This window comes from Xenopus laevis, chromosome 8L, assembly GCF_017654675.1.
Source record: "Xenopus laevis strain J_2021 chromosome 8L, Xenopus_laevis_v10.1, whole genome shotgun sequence".
NCBI classification, from domain to species: domain Eukaryota; kingdom Metazoa; phylum Chordata; class Amphibia; order Anura; family Pipidae; genus Xenopus; species Xenopus laevis.
Window position 1 is genome coordinate 26,917,179 of NC_054385.1, and position 17,206 is coordinate 26,934,384.

General features: G+C 39.6%; 1 protein-coding gene across 3 annotated transcripts in view; it reads left to right on the plus strand.

The window, feature by feature from the left end:
- klf8.L (Kruppel-like factor 8 L homeolog) overlaps positions 1-16,734 on the plus strand; it is a 35,068-nt gene extending 18,334 nt beyond the window's left edge. Inside the window, exons 1-6 of one of the 3 annotated variants that reach the window (XM_018228736.2) lie at positions 2,257-2,324; positions 5,146-5,659; positions 7,729-7,845; positions 9,015-9,108; positions 9,445-9,587; positions 15,875-16,734. In XM_018228736.2, the coding sequence (XP_018084225.1) occupies positions 2,301-2,324; positions 5,146-5,659; positions 7,729-7,845; positions 9,015-9,108; positions 9,445-9,587; positions 15,875-16,056 (1,074 nt within the window). In that variant the 5' untranslated portion in view covers positions 2,257-2,300 and the 3' untranslated portion in view covers positions 16,057-16,734. 3 annotated transcript variants of the gene reach the window in all.
- The last annotated feature ends 472 nt before the right edge of the window (positions 16,735-17,206 follow it).

Consider the following 17,206-nt stretch of genomic DNA (forward strand, 5'->3'; position numbering starts at 1 on the left):
TCTTGACCTTCGTTTCTCTGCTTTATACGGTTGTTCAGCAACCCTGTGGTACGTTCTTCTGCACGTACCACACCCATTTTGTTGCTACATCCCCTAAATGCCACGCCAATTTTACAACATTTGGCAGGTTATGGAAAGTCTGAACACATTTATGGGTTTTTTAGGGTCATATTTTATGTGGTATTACAGTTTTGCTAATAAAGGTGAATTGCCCTATAAGCTGTGAGTCTCTGCTTATGTTATTAGATACATTTGTAACAATTTAAGATAAGCAAAGATACAATTGTAACTAAGTGCAGGCGCTGAGTATTCTGGGCTCTCACCCAAATAGCCTCTTGTTTAATTAAGTTTTATAAACGTTTTCTGGCATCCGTGCAGGAGATCAAACAAACTCAGGACATTTCAGTAACAATCTGGGGATGCAGGCTGAGCTGTCAAAATCGCGACTGTCCCCCTGAATAAAGGCACAGTTAGGAGGTATGTGGTTGCCCATGTTGATTCACTGTTTGGGAGGCAGGGCAAAACATTTGAAATGGTCCCCAACTACTCCTATGGCTATTGGCTGCAAGCTGCACTATGTTACCAAGCACCAGACACCTGCAAGGTGAGTGACCCCCTTTTGGACGAAGACAAGCAAAAAGTATGCCGTTACTGTTGAGAGGTTGGAATCTGTTTCAGCTGGGCCAAAGACAAGCTGTTTGGACACCCACACAACCTACAGCCTCACCCAGTTTAGCAACTAGTGTCGCATTATGAAGAACCGTGGAGCAGAATTTTGTGCAAGGTCTGCTTGTCCTGTGTTACTCTCTATTTCCTATCCTTCTCACTCCCCTCCCATCTTTTTTGTAACGTTCTTTCACATTACCCCTTTGGGATTCACAGCTGTTCTCCTTCACAAAGAGCCCATTGCTTTACTGCATTTGGCCAGTGCACCCCGTACTGTAAGATTTTACCCGTCTCTTACCCCTGCAAGTCATTTGAAGTTTATAACAAATAACAGGGGCAGTATACTGCTGTGTTAAACATGAGCCCAATAAATTTACTTTCTAAGTACAATTAACCCTAGCAACCAGAAAGTGGTGCCAGCGACTTAGAAGATGAATTGGAGAGGGCCCGAATTGAAAGATAAGTTATAAATAGCAACTATAAAATTGTAGCCTCATAGAGCAATCGTTTTCCTCTCCCCCAAATTAATAAACAACATACACTGTGAAGGCAGCGGCCCCTTATCATGTCTTTGCAGGAGCTTAAAGGGGTGGTTCACCTTTAAGTTAAACGTTTAGTATGTTACAGAATGGCTGATTCTAAGCAATTTTTCCATTGATCCTCATTTTTTAATTTTTCATAGTTTGTGAATTATTTATCTTTTGATTCTGACTCTCTCTAGCTTTTAAATGGTGGTCTCTGACCCCATCTAAAACCCAATGTTTGATTATTGCTACTTTTTATTCCTACTCTTTCTATTCAGGCCCTCTCCTATTTATATTCCAGCCTCTTGCTGAAAACAGTGGCTAGGTTAATTTGGACCCTAGCAACTATATTTCTGAAATGGAAAACTAGAGAGCTGCTGAGTAAAAAGCTAAACGAAAAAACCCCACAAATAACCAATTGCAAATTGTCTCAGAATATCACTCTCTCTGTTCCCATCATTCTCAGCCCCTCAACCCAGTAGTTAGCTTGCAGGACATTATGCACACACACCTCTCTTTCCTATTAGTATTCTCTTTGCTACTTGGTGTATAAATTCATCTCTGTGCCCAAAATGGATTTGATTGGTGCTGCCTTTGTTAGGAACGGGTAGGGATGCGGGTCATATTAACTCTTTCACCCATTCTGAACAAAAAGGCTTTTGTTCATTATAGTCCTTGCCAGTGAACATGTTTCACTGGCTGAAATTCGGAAGTTATCCATGGCACTTGGCAGCACAAAGAAAAATTTGGATCATTGAACTATATGGCTGTGTACATACCAGGGATGGGGAAATTATGGAAAAGAAACGGAAATCCAACTTCTGTTTCTTGCTGTGCAGAGTGGCGAGACTTAAACAAGGTTTGTTTTGGTGTATATAGGGGAGATCTGAACTCCCTTCCCCACCTCCCAATAATGGTGATGTAAGTTCACCCGATAGCAGAGTCCACACCCCACCCCCATCCCACTGGGAAAGGAAGGAGGGTGTGTGAGCAGCAGGCGTTCCCCTGGCCATTTAAAAAAAAAAAAAAACCCTACTCCACCCAGGGTGTGTCTGATTTCAGTGTTCCCTAGATCCCTGAAGTGAAGCTAAAAAGGAGAAACAGGCTGCCATGCAAATGCCTTTCATTGCAAGGGTAAGTCATACAATGAACCGGCACCCTCTCTGCATGTCAATCACAGGGCCTACTCCTCTGTTTACCCTGTATTCTCATGCTCCCTGCTGTGCATTCCTACAGGCGCTTTCGCTTTAGCTTGCCTTCTAAATCTCCTGTACCCCCACTGCTCCACTCAAATCTCCCTCTATGTTCTACAAGGCAAAAACATGAAACATTTATGGAGGCATTTATTTTACTCTACCTTCCAGTGCTTTATACCCTTCTGGTAAACAAACATCACAAATGTATCCTTTATAAATGGCACTCCGTGATATTGTCACTTGTAAATTTTGCACAGTGATGTCACTTTGTGTACAGGTCCCTTAAAGGGGTGGTTCACCTTCAAACAACTAGTTGTTTTCCGATAGATCACCAGAAATAATGACTTTTTCCAATTACTTTCTATTTTATTTATGTGTCACTGTTTTTCTAATATTGAAATATAAATAGTTTTTTCACCTTCTAAAGCAGCTCTGGGAGGGGGGTCGCCGACCCTGTAATCTGTTCTAAATTGATACATTTAGTTGATACATTTCTTATCTTTGTCACTGCTGAGCAGAATCCCTAATTGATACAATAGTTGATAATACTGAGAAATGTATCAACAAAATGTTGCAAAATTGTAACAGTTTAGAGTCTGCGTCTGAATTACTAAAATGCCAGACTAAAACACCAGAGACAAAAAAACTTAGATTTTTGAAAAACAGTAAAAAAAAAAAAAATAATGGAAAGTAATTGAAAAAAGTCTTTATTTCTGGGGAACAATCTGAAAACAACTGTGTTTGGAAGGTGAACAACCCCTTTAGGGTGGCCATAGATGTAACAATTACGATATTTCTTGGAAAAGATCTTTCCAAGAAAGATTGTTTGTTTCAATACACACGTTTACATGATTTTCTAGTAGACCCAAGGTATGAAGATCCAAATTCCGTTATCTGGAAAACCCAGAGCACTTTGGATAACAGGTCCCATACCTGTGTTATCAGAATAGGACATTCTTATAATAATATATATAATAGTAAAATATTAGGCTGTTCAACGTCACCTTGGTGGTCTTGTGCCTTAGTATGGTTATGGCCCCCTGTTATTTTTATTAGGGTAATAGCCGATGGGGAGATGTCGCCCATGATAAATTTGCACTATCGCGGGCACCAAATATACTGGAAATGATTCTCCACTGGCAGTAATTCGCTGCATTGTGTAGTTGCCCGAGATTTCCTTGCTAGGCAACTTCAGACGAGTTTGGAAAAGCAAAGCGACGTGTAGGTTTTTCAATTATTGTCAGTGGAGAAGCATTTTCGGTAGATTTGTGATAGCCCAAGTTTATGATGGGCCCATTTTATCTAACCTGACTCTAATACACGAGAGCCGTGAATAACTTATAGAATAGCCCTATACAAAATGGCTGTGTATTTGTTATATGCCAATAGAAGCCAAGGTATGAGCTTACCCAAAAAAAGTGCCTATTCAATTGGGAACAGGAAACAGCTGCTGGGAGCAAACTGCCAGTTGCTTCCTATTGGTGAGAATGGGGAGCAGTGCACAGATTCTGTGGAAAGTGGAGATCACTTCTAGTGCCACAATCCCTTACTTCAACATGGAACAAGATTAGTGTGGGATGGAATAATGGTCAGCCTGAGGGGGTGGGGAGAGAAATTGTCCCTATTGGGTGCCTTTTAAGTGCTATTTGATTGCTGTGGCTCTCCCTGAGTGAAGTGCAGTGATCTGGATTCGGTGTATCTATTCAGTTGTGCACTTTGTTTACACAAAATTTGGTATGCTTGTTGCCCCTTTGCTTATTATATCTGGTGGTCCTTCTGCAGAAAGGGTATTGGCACATGGCCATTGAGGCACTTCTTACTTTCAAACTATTTCACTGAAATTTGAAACCTTCATACATTTCAAGTGTTCGTTAAAGGGGTTGCTCACCTTCCAAACCACTTTTTTCAGTTGAGTTGTTCTTCGATTATTCTCCAGAAATAAAGACGTATTTCAATTACTTTCCATTATTTATTTTTTTTATTTTTACAAAATCTAAGTTTAAAGTTGAATGTTCGTGTCTCTGGTGTTCGAGTCCGGCAGCTCAGTAACTCAGGTGCAGATTTTAAACATTCAGTTGATACATTTCTCAGCAGCATCTCTGGAATATGAGCAACTATTGTATCAACTCTAAGGCCACACTAGGCGATAGCGCCGGGATTTGACTCGCGGCGACTTTTCGCCGCGACTTTTAAGCCGCAATCGATGGGGAAACTTTTGCGCTGGCGTCTATGGGGAATCGCGAAAAATCGCCAGCGTAAAAACACACGCGGCGATCTTTTTTCTATTGTCGCTCGAAATCGCCTAGCGAGGCAATTTCGAGCGACAGTAGATTCCCCATAGACGCCAGCGCAAAAGTTTCCCCAGCGATTGCGGCTTAAAAGTCGCGGCGAAAAGTCGCCGCGAGTCAAATCGCGGCGCTATCGCCTAGTGTGGCCTTAGCCTAACAGCTGCATGTAATGGAACCCAGAGATTCTACTAAGCAGGGTCAAAGATAAGAAATGTATCAACTACATTTTACAGGGTCAGCCACCCCCTCCTAGAGCTTTAGAAGGTAAAAAATGACACTTTACACTTCAATATTAGAAAAACGGTCACATATTGAAAATAGAAAGTAATTGGATTTTTTTTTTCTGGTGATCTATCTGAAACCAACTAGTGAAGGTGAACAACCCCTTTAACAAGCCCTGAATGTACATAGGGTTTGCTTGGAGCAAGTTGTATGTTTATAGTAATCTTTCTTCTGTTCATCTCTTCTCAGGTCTGCAACTCCTCCCCATTGACATCTGGCTGCAAAATGGCTTCTGAAACCCCAACACCAGCCTTCCTTAGTGATATTAAGATGGAGCCTCCTGAGCAACTCTTAGACAGTGACTGTAGCCTTCCACAAGCTGAGCCTGTGGACCTCTCCATCCATAAGAACCAAAAGATATCGCTACGTCAGTCTTCGAGTCCACCTTCTTCCTCTCCTATGATCCTGGAGACCCCTCTGTCAGCACCCCCATCTATCATGTCGCTCTCGGGCTTAGGTTCAGCCATCCCTGCAGTGCTGTCTCCAGGCTCCATCTTGGCCTCTACACAAGGCAGCGGAGGACAGCAGATCCTGCATGTTATCCACACAATCCCTTCTGTTAACCTACCAAGCAAGATGGGCAACCTACAGACCATCCCAGTAGTGGTACAGTCACTACCTGTCGTATATACAACATTGCCCACTGATGGGGTGACTGCTGCCCTCACCGTACCAATTTTAGGTTCAGATGGTAAAGGCACAGGTGAGAGACAAATAGGGTGGATGTGATTAATAAAAATGGGTGGAGTTCATGGCAGTAAACATTTCACATAAATAGGTAACAACTTCATTACTGTTCAGTAGAGCAGTATGTGTTCATTTATTGTCTTAAGCCAACTTGATTTAAAAGGAGCTCCTTTGCAGGGTGGTGCTGTTGGCAATCAAACAGGCGGCTGCTGTGGGAAAGTTGCTCCTTCACAGCCCAACACCGCTTATGACACAGCCTGTGCATGGAGGAATCTCACTGGAGAGGCTTGCTACATTGCAAAAGTATATGCTGGACCTATAGCTGTTCTCTAACTTTAGATTGAAAGCTCTATTGATCATGGTCCTCATTAACTCCCTATGTTTCAATTTGTGTATTCTGTAAGTTTGACATATACACCAAACTATTGCACAGCACTATGCTACTAATAATATTAATAGTAATAATTATGGAAAAATGCCTCTGAAGTTCTTAGGACATTACAGTACTAGATGCACAATTACCTTATTACCTTAAAACAAAGGTGGGTAATTTAATGTGACCAAGTTTTTGTGTGTTGGTTTATTTCTGCCCACTGGATAGTTTTCCCTTTATGTATTGTATAGCACTACTACATGTTACAAATTAACAATAATTGTGAACAAGTCACAGTAATCAAACTATACTATGGCCAAGTGTTTCTACATAACTGTTCTACAATATTTGGAGTGGCGCGCTGTGGCCCTCTACTGGATAGTAGAGTAAATGCTAGTACAAAATTTAGGAGGTATATGCTTGTGTGTATATGTATATGTGTGTAGATAGATAGATAGATAGATAGAGATATATAGATAGATATTATATATATAGATATAGATATTATATATATAGATATAGATAATAAATATATATATATATATATATATATATATATATAGTCAAACACAAGAGTCCTCTGCACTCAACCCATTATCAATATATTTAAGACAGCGACATTTTGTGCATACTGCTACTAAAAAATGCCTTACCCTTTAAACAAAACAGGGATTGTTTGTCCATATATTGCAATATATTTAAGCTGGCCAACTACGTCAAAGTCATCCCATATCTGGCCAGTCCTATGCTCAATTTTATTTGATTCATTAAGAATTCTATTGCTTCATTATACATTTTACAAAGGGACTAGGTTTTACCTGCAACTTACTTGCTGCTTTCAAAGTAAACCTCCATACTTGGCTGCCCTTTTATTAGACACCAGTGGGATCATCTGACTATAGCTGGGAAGGGTGGGAGCTACAACATGGAGCTGGTCACTGCTTCTGTATAACTATAACAAACAAGGGAAAGTTGTGCTCACCACTATTTTTTAAAACCATTAGGCGGGGGTGCAATGAGGCTGTGACCACAAAATACATATAGTCAACTACAAGAGTAGACAGCGACATTTTGTGCATACTGCTACTAAAAAATGCCTTACCCTTTAAACAAAACAGGGATTGTTTGTCCATATATTGCAATATAAACGTGCCTGGGTACAGTGTCCAAATTAAGTACATTTAACTCACAGAAAGGTCCGCACTCTCAGGACTTGAAAATAAAAAATTTTTTTTTAAAAGACTAACGTTTCGGCCTCTCCGAGGCCTTTCTCAAAGGCCGAAACGATAGTCTTTATATATGTATATATATGTGTGTATGTGTGTATATGTGTGTGTATATATATATATATATATATATATATATATATATATACACACACACACACATATACACATATACACACACATATATATATATATATATATATATACACGTGTGTGTATATGTGTGTGTGTGTGTGTGTATATATATATATATATATATATATATATATATATATATATATATATATATATATATATATATATTATATAAATTTGTTATAGTATATATTGCACACAGATGAAGTAGGACTTGGTTTCTTTCAAATGTAATAATGTTTTTGAATTTGCCCCCCCCCCTTGTGTGGTGAGACATCATAATGCAGAAATGAATCAATAAGCAATAAATTTAAGCTAAGACAAATGTCACTCTTTTCTCGTTTTCTTTAGGCCGGTCTCATAATTTGCTGATGCGATCCTCAACCTCCGAAGTAGAAGATTCAGATTCGAGGGCAGATCAGTCTCCAAATGACCTTGGCAGTATGAGCTTATCGGCACATTCTTCAGGTACTTGACAAGTAAATTCTACAGGGCTGAAATTCTAAGTGTTTGAATATATAGTTACAAAGTAAGTTAGGTTGAAAAAAGACATGCGTCCGTCAAGTTCTAACTCTATTTTAATCTGCCTAACTGCTAGCTGATTTAGGCAAAAAACCCCATTTGAAGCCTCTCCAATTTGCCTCAGAGGGGGAAAAATTCCTTCCTGACGCCAAGATGGTGATCGGACCAGTCCCTGGATCAACTTGTACTAGGAGCTACCATCCATAACCCTGTATTCTCTCCCTTGCTAAAAAGCCATCCAACCCCTTCTTAAAACTATCTAAAATTTCGGCCAGTACTACTTATTCAGGGAGAGAATTACACATCTCCTTTTTCCTTTTTTTTGCTTTGAACAGCTGCCCCCATGACTACACAGCAGTACAGGGCAACAGCACATATATTGTCATTCCTTTTTTTATTTTTTGGTGTTACTGTCCTTTTATGCGCCTCTTCTCCAACTGGCCAGTCTTTCCTCATAGCTGAGATTTTTCCATCCCTTTTACGAACTTAGGTGCCCTTCTATGCACCCTCTTGACTTCAATAATGATATGTTGCAGTTATGAAAGGCTTCTAATGTTATTCCATTATAGACTTTGGGCCTTTTTTCATAGGAAGGCACATTTGCATTAGTGCTGTAATCCATAGCACATTCAGACCAATTTTAACTATAGAATGCAGATTCGATCTTATTGCTGACTACAGGTTACTGCAGTGTTATATTTTCTTAGTGTTGTTGGTAAGTAATGCCCTCATTATGTATTAACATTAAACTAAGCATAATGCTTTCAACTCGATATGCTCCTTTGATTAAGATTTATAAACACTATTAGCCTGTTACCTACTATTTGCATGTGACGACAAATATCACTGTATTCTCCAGACCTGTGATTCCCGCTGATATATTTGTTCTTTGCCTATAAACCGATTCATAAAGAAGATTGTGCATCTGCTCTTTATTGCTACTTAATGTGGTTCCAATTTGTGTCTGTTTATTAAAGACTGCATTGCTATTGATAACCAACAAATAGTGCATATTTGTAGGGCCCCTATGGTTTTATGTTTCTGCTCCTGATAAATGCTCAAGTCAGTGGATCAATATCTGCCCTTGAAATGATTATGTGCTATTTCTTTGTTAGTGAAAGCAGATCCTGAATCTCCAGTGGAGATTAACAGCGACAGTGATGATAGCATTGTGGAGACATCATCTTCTTTTCCTGACACAGCACATGGGTAAGAGGAAAAACAAAATGCAAATAAGTGCTATGGATCATTTTGCATTATATTCAACGGAGCCACCACGTCATATGGTGAAGGCTTAACTAGAACTTTTTGGGGCCCCTCTTAAAAAATAATTCTTGACCCCCCTGCTCTCTCTATATTCTCATGTGTTTTTTTTCAGTTTTTCTGATGGTTTCTAACTTTATCTGGGCAGCAAAAACAGTAAACTTGCAATTTACGTTTTCCATTATTTTCTTTTAAGCTTAAGGCATTTACATCAAATTCCTTGTTATCCTCTAAGTGAATTTCCAGGTTCACAAAGATTTTCCTTATTCTATTCTATGCCAGGCCGCGTTTTACGCGAATGCAGAGAGGTGGAGCTGGTTCTCCTGACACGAGGAAGAGGCGAGTCCATCAATGCGATTTTGAAGGATGCAACAAAGTATATACAAAGAGTTCTCATTTGAAAGCCCACAGGAGGATACATACAGGTAAGGTAATGGCAAGGTTCAAGCTTGCTAGGTGAAATGACTAGGATTAAAATTGGGGGAAGGGAGAGGACTAAGTGACTTTACAGCAGAGTAGACAATAAGAATAGAATTCAGGAGAAGATGAACCTCTTATTGATGGTCAGGAAATGGGCTGGGACGAAATACATGCATATGAAAACATGCTAAAGTGTTAAACAAAGTCTTGCCTGAGGCTAAAGCACTGGGAGGGAAACATTCATCCAAAACTGAGGATCTCTACAAAGTAAATTTATGGTGGGAAGCTTAATTAACTCAAGCAGTACAGAATACAAAGCACCTATTAGTATTGTTCACTGCCTTTATTTGGGTTTAACAAAACAGACTTTTTAAATCCATAATCCCTGTGCTAAAAGTGTTGCTTCTGAGATCTCACCATGGTAGTCATAGTTTCATGTGCTATTGTCTAGACCAGTGCTCAGCACAACTTTTCACTTTTAATAATGCACCATAATATACAAAAGCAGATTCGGTCATTCAGACCAGGACCAGATGACACTTATGAAAGTGGATTCTCCACAGGAGGAGAATCCATGCCCTGCTGCTCCCCTTGTTTTCTGAACTGCAGGCTGATTTCGACGCAAAATTGTCTCATTTTGGCAACAAAATCCTCTGCATCTGCCTGCACCCAAGCAGAAACAGGTAGAGCAGGAGTGGAAATCCGCAATCGTGTGGCCCTGGCCTTAAAATGATTGCCCAACAACTGTATCTCGGGCTGGATTAGTGACAAGTGGTTGAGTAGCTAGATGCACATTCAGTTTAAATGTTGTGTTGTAGTTTAACATCAGATAATCAGGAAATGGTTACATTTCCATGGCCTAGAGGCATGGTTAGACTTTAGCTTTCTGTAGTACCATCTAAAAATCTATAATGCAATTTAATTTGAAAAATATAGCCATCTACATCACTGGCAGTTACTGGGATGCCTCAATGTTCCTGCTGGTACACAAGTGTTTCAGCTACAAAAAGGAAAGGATATTCTGTTTCACAGACACCTGAGAATTTTAGCCAATAAATTTCACGTGAAAAACCAGCACAGCCAGCGTTGTTTCCATAAACACAAAATTGTATATGATTATGTGCAATACTGCTTTTGGGAACAATATTAAATATGTAGGTATAGTTACTTAGGCTGAAAAAAAGTTCAGTTCAGCCACTGAGAAGTCCTCTTTATGTTTCTTCATTTTCTTTGCCTCACCATTATTCTAGTTCAGTATAGTTTGGCATTGGTTGTACCTCAGTACTGTCTCCTGTTAAAGGAGAAGGAAAGGTCTATTTACTTAGAAAACTTCACTGGTCCAGGGGTTATTCCAGCAAGCACCGACGGGCGACCGGCTCCTTCTTTTTTCTTCAAATTTTCTGGAGCAGAAGCATAGTAGAATGATATAGTATGGTGAATGCCTTTTCTTGCTTGCTTGATACTCTTATTCTATAATGGGCCAACTGATACAACACATTTCTGGGTAAGATTATTTAAAGTAGGCAATATGTACCTATGATTAACACAAGGCAAATAAATTAAGCTTATATTGAAAAAGGTGTTCTGACAGAGTTTATGTAGGGGGGTTTAACGTGGCTGATAATTTCATATATTACGTTTTTCTGTAATTGCTGTGAAACCCCAAAAAGTTGGTATTGTGTTACTTGAAAGTGTTTTAATGTCACTGCTCTGCATTTTTTGGTGCAATAGATTACATAAAACGTGTATTTGTTTACAAAAACAATGTGCAGAATGCACATTCCATATAAACCCAAAATGTTAATCTCATTTTGGAGGCTGGTGTATATTTGCTTTTTAGCCCATGGGCAGGCTTAGAACCATAAAATGCATGTATAGGCCCCATTCACCAGTATTTGGCATAGTCGGTATAGTGTTTTTGGGGTTTTTGTTTGAGTTGATTGAAATTCTTATTAATGAGTATGTAGACTAGTGATGTTTGGGCTGGCCCAACTGCCATGGGATAGGCTGACTTCCGCACACAGTTTGTGGATCAGGCGAGTTCGGGTTGAGCTCTTCCTTCCAATTTCCCCGCCCACGACCTTTCTCTGCTGGCTTCTTCTTCCAAAAGTATCCTTTTATAGGTGCTCGTCTGCTTTGGTCTATTTTGTGAAGTGTGATGGGTGGATCAGGCCTATAAAAAGAAGTGCCAGTTGGGCTCAGGGTATGCAGGTTTATTTCGATCCACACATCTAATCCAGACATAGTCAGATTTAGGCTTTAATCTTTGCAAAGGTAATAGTTAATATTGTTCTTTTGTCCCTTGAGACTTTTCCTATATGCTCCATGGACACAAGAAACCAAATGTTGTGAGGAGTCCAATGCTGGCTAGCAGGTTCATATTGGAGCTCCCTGTCTTGGAAACTTCATAAGTGTTTAACCCAAGCTGATGCTGTGAATATACCCTAGAGACCACAATGCAGTAATGTCATATTATTTTTACTCTTTGGGGTGACCAATGGTACTGTTCCACAAGTGTTAGTGCACCATGGTTACGCTCTTTCTGATGAAACCAAGTACCCTTACCTAAGCCAGTCTCCCACAGAGGGTGGGGGGGAAGAAAGGGTAGAAGAATTGTATTCCTGATCTACTGTCCATCCTGTTGCAGGAGAGAAGCCGTACAAGTGCACGTGGCTGGGCTGCACGTGGAAATTTGCCAGATCGGACGAACTGACGCGACATTTCCGGAAACACACAGGGGTCAAACCTTTTCTGTGTTTGGACTGCGACCGCAGTTTCTCCCGCTCAGACCACCTGGCTCTTCACCGCAGGAGGCACATCATGATGTGACCAGCGACCCTAAAAGAGCCACACCGACAAAGGCTTCTACTTCTGGGGCTGAGAGGCACTTCAGTATATTCTCTGCTTCACCAGTGGTTGACACTTTAGTCTCCTCACCTCTCCATCTGAACCAATCCCTCATTTCTCATCTTGTCCTTTGCATCATCATCGGTTGTTGCTTGTTTCCGCAGATTTTTTTTCTTTTTATCTATAATTCTGTGTAGTGTTTCCCCTCTTTTATCCCCTAATCTCTTTCTCTTCTGTATAGTTGTTCTTGTCCTCTTCCAAGAACACAATAAGCACAGTATTGGTCTGCCCTCTTACCTCTCCACCAGCATCTGCCCTACCCTTGCACGGAGAATAACGGACAATCGACTATGAAGTGAAGCATCGGAGACTCCTTTTTTATAGGACTCTGCGGATGAAGGAGACTTTCACTTTAAATAGGATTCCTTCCTGATGCAAAGTCGGCATTGATGCTCCCATTTTTCGTGAACTGTCTGATTAAACAGAAATTTTATAGAAAAATAAATATAAAAAAAAATACTGTGATTGTTTCTGAAGCTTAATTCTTAATGAAAATAGTCACCCGAGGATCACGTTTTTACCTGGGACTGAGCTATTATTTAACCTGTAACATATTAGTTGCCCTCACCCGTTTATAAATTAGGTTTTAATTTAAACTGAACCCCCCCATCTATTTTATACTGAATGATCAGTTTCCTCTGACATGCACTGACGCACCAGTTTTGGTTAACCATAGGCAAGTTAGATTTGATAGAAATCTCTAGTCTGACTTGCCATCATATCTCTCTCAGTTGAATGAACTTCATTTCTCTTCTCTCTTCAAATAAGCAGTGAAAGTAAATCTAAATAAATATTGTCCATCATGTCCTTGGAGTTATCAGTATTAGTGGGGAGAATTTTACTCCTGGTCTCTCAAATATCCATGCAGTTTTCTCTTGTGTTTTCCTCCCACGACTGTGAATCTCCAAACAGAAGAAAGGCACAACCTTGCGGAACATGTTACTGTGACAAGGCCTTGCCAGCCTTGGAAGGGAGGGACTTGGCATGAAGTGGTTAAACGGACATTATTACGGAAATGTTGACACACGTGACGTTGTTGTTTTGGATTTATTTTATAGATTAAAGAAGGATGCAATATTAAATGCCTGTCTTTTTGTGTTCTTTCTATCATGTCCCCAATGGTTTATATGCTTGTACCCAGGGGTGGAACTACAGAGGAAACAGACCCTGGGGGACAGGAGGTATAGGGGCCCTAATTCATATACAGTTTCAATAAATATTGATAAAACAAGTCAGCCTCATTTTGGGGGCCTGAAAAATTATTTGCTGTGTAATATCTAGTTACGCCACTATTACATGGGCCTCAACTACTACTGAAAGGCTCAACTTTAATGCTCAACTGCCATTTAAAGCCTGACAAAGAAGGTCAGCCTATAAAGGGGTTACTCGCCTTTAAGTTGACTTTTAGTATGATGTAGCAAATTATACAGTATTCTAAAACAATTTTCTATTTTTTATTATTTGTGGGGTTTTTGTTATTTAGCTTTTTATTAAGCAGCTCTCCGGTTTCAGGTTGCTAGGTTCCCAATTACCCTAGCAACCATGCACTGATTTGAATAAGAGACTGGAATATGAAATAGGAGAGGGCCTGGAAAGATGAGTAATAAAAAGTAGCAATTACAATACATGTATAGCTTTTATGGAGAATTGTTATATTAGATGGGGTCTGGGGCCCCCAATTGATAGCTGGAAAGGGTCAGAAGAAGGCATATAATTCAAAAACGGTAAAAAGATAAAATGACTTATTCTAAGCAACTTTTCAATTGGCCTTCATTTTGTAACATACTAAAAGTTCCTTAAAAGGTCAGCTACCCCATTTAACATTTGGAAATGTTACTGATCTAGTGCAATTTGAAATCAGAAGTGACATAGCTAATATTTGTTACTGAACCGGGTAAACAGTATTCATCTTGTTAAATATTGACTAGATATGCACTGCTGTTCAGCTGTAGGTGTGCTGGATTTATATAAATATTTTGATATTTACCTAGTTACCTAGGTGATAGTTAACTACCTACCTACCTGATAGTTAACTAGTTACCTAAGTGTAATGGCACACTGGGCAATGTATAGTGTTTTGAATGTTTTCTTTCCATGATTTGTCCCACTACCATGGGGAAAGTATGAAATGGAAATTGCAGCTATGGATCTTGAAGGGAATGGTTGGTGAGTTCAGGAATACCTATGGCACTTTGCTCATTCTTTTCTGAATGAGGGAAGCAGGAATCACAGGACCCATGGTGCAAACCACTGTGCTTTTTGCACATTGCACTCTGCCCTGCACTTTATTTACTGGTGTGAGGTGCAAAGCACAGCAAGGGTCTTCCTGGGGGATGTGCCAACTGAATCACACACTGGACTTCCGACCGTGTGTCCAATACATATGCAGAATACATGTCCCCACAACCAGTTTCAATTGAAATACCTATTGTTTTGATTTGTTGCACTAAATTGAGCTGAACAATAATATTAAGGGGGGTGGTTCACCTTTACATTAACTTTTAATGTTATACAATTCATAATTCTCAGCAATTTATTATTTGGTCTCCATTATTTTATTTTTTTTACTGTTTTTGATTTATTTGCCTTCTTCTTCTGACTCTTTCCAACTTTTATTTTTCTTTCTTTTTAGCTTTTCTTTTTTTTAGATGTTTTCCCCATCTAAAAACAAAATGCCTTGTAAGGCTACAAATGTATTGTTATTGCTACTTTTCATTACTCCTATTTTCTATTCAGGTCCTCTCCTATTCAAATTCCAGTCTCTTATTCAAATCAATGCACGGTTGCTGGGGTAATTTGGACCCTAGCAACCAGCTTGCTGTAATTGCAAACTGGAAAGCTGCTGAATAAAAAACTAAATAACTCAAAAAACACAAATAAAAAAAAAAATGAAAACCAATTGCAATTTGTCTCAGCATATCTATTTCTATACATCATACTAAAAATTAATTTAAAGGTGAACCACTTAAAAGCACTTCAGGTTTACACTGTATTCCACATTCTTGGTTGGTAAACCATCAAATTACCCTTCCTAGTTAAATCCCTAGTTAAATCTGAAACAGGTCCAACTGCTGGAGGAAGTCAGAGAGGTTAACTTGCAACATTATGGGGATGGGGTGGTAGAGGAAGAAATGATCCATTCATCCTAATACTAGTCTATTTGTATGGCTCAGGTTGAACTTAAAGTTTATTCCTAATTTTAGCTCATCCTAACAGTCATTAGACCTCAGCTAGTGCCCACATCAAGCCCTGAAATGAATGTGATTAACATTGTGGACAAAATAACCTCCCATGTCTAGCTTATTAGGTCATACACTCAACTGAGCAGCTTATCTTTACTTCCTCTTTGCTGAACCCCTATTAAACCGTGTCTGTTGTTCTGCAGGAGAGAAGCCGTATAAATGCACGTGGGAGGGCTGCACGTGGAAGTTCGCACGATCTGATGAGTTGACCCGACACTTTCGTAAACACACCGGCCTCAAGCCCTTTATGTGCATGGATTGCAACCGAAGTTTCTCTCGCTCAGATCATTTGGGTCTGCACCGCCGGAGGCACATCACAATGTGACTTGGATTCGTGGGATTATGGACGCACATCGGTGGATGCTACTCCTTCGTTGTCTTTCTGATGCTTTTAGTCTATCCCTTCTTACCTTTGTTCTCACCATTGGTATTGACTTCTTTTATGTGTTTGTATCTTCTCTCCTTCCCTCTTTCTTATTTTCCCTTAACCTCTTTTCCTGATTTCCCCATCTATTTCTTTCTTATTTGTATTACTTTTCTAGCACAAAAACACAGTATTCACTCTTTCTCACCATGGTCAGCATTAGCTATGCCATACTCATCCTCCCCAGCAATGACGGACCCTTATCCATCATAGCACAGTGGCCCATAAAGTCTCGTTTTGTGATTTGGAGAAGGGAAAGTGGGGGAGGGAAGGGTTTTTTTCTTTTAAAATTTCTACCTTCTGGAAGAAATTTTCTATTGAATGGTATTGGATTTTCAACCTACCCATTTCAGGTTACCAACCCTTTACATGATTCAAAAGGACTGTATAGGAACACAATGAACATATCACTGTCACAGGGTCAGAAAATCTGCATTGAACTTTAAACTATTAATTATGGGCTGCAATTACTTTTTTTTTAATTCCTACTATGTTTTAAATGTAGTGCTTGATTCTTTTTAATATTCCTTGTAATATTTGTGTGAAAATGTCTGAATATATGTATATATTTACATGTTACCTCCAGGTTTCTTTCTTTTGTCCCATTATTAAATACAGTTGTGTACATTGTAAGCGTGCCAGTATTAGAAGGGCATATTCGTTTATGTACGTGTATTTCAAATGACCAGATCTAGGGCCCCAAAACTTTGCCAAGTTGACCTATTCTTCCAAGTTATATTGAAGTTGCTCATTAATTAGAGCCTACTGAGCCCCCAACACTCCTGGGCCCCCCTGCTGTGTCTGCTTCCTCTGTAGTTACGCAGAGGAATGAGCAGCACATGCTTTAGTTATGTCCTTGCAATAGCAGCAGCACCAGCATGAAATACAGTTTAGCTATAGAACAGCAGTGTTTGGCTTTTTATATTTCTTATATTGATGCAGGGCCCCTCAGTATATCCCTTTAGTCTGGAAGACAGGCGTTGGGTTACTATCTCCGCTTGGCATCACTGCATCTATTGCATGTATGTGTTAAATATGGAAAAACTGGAAC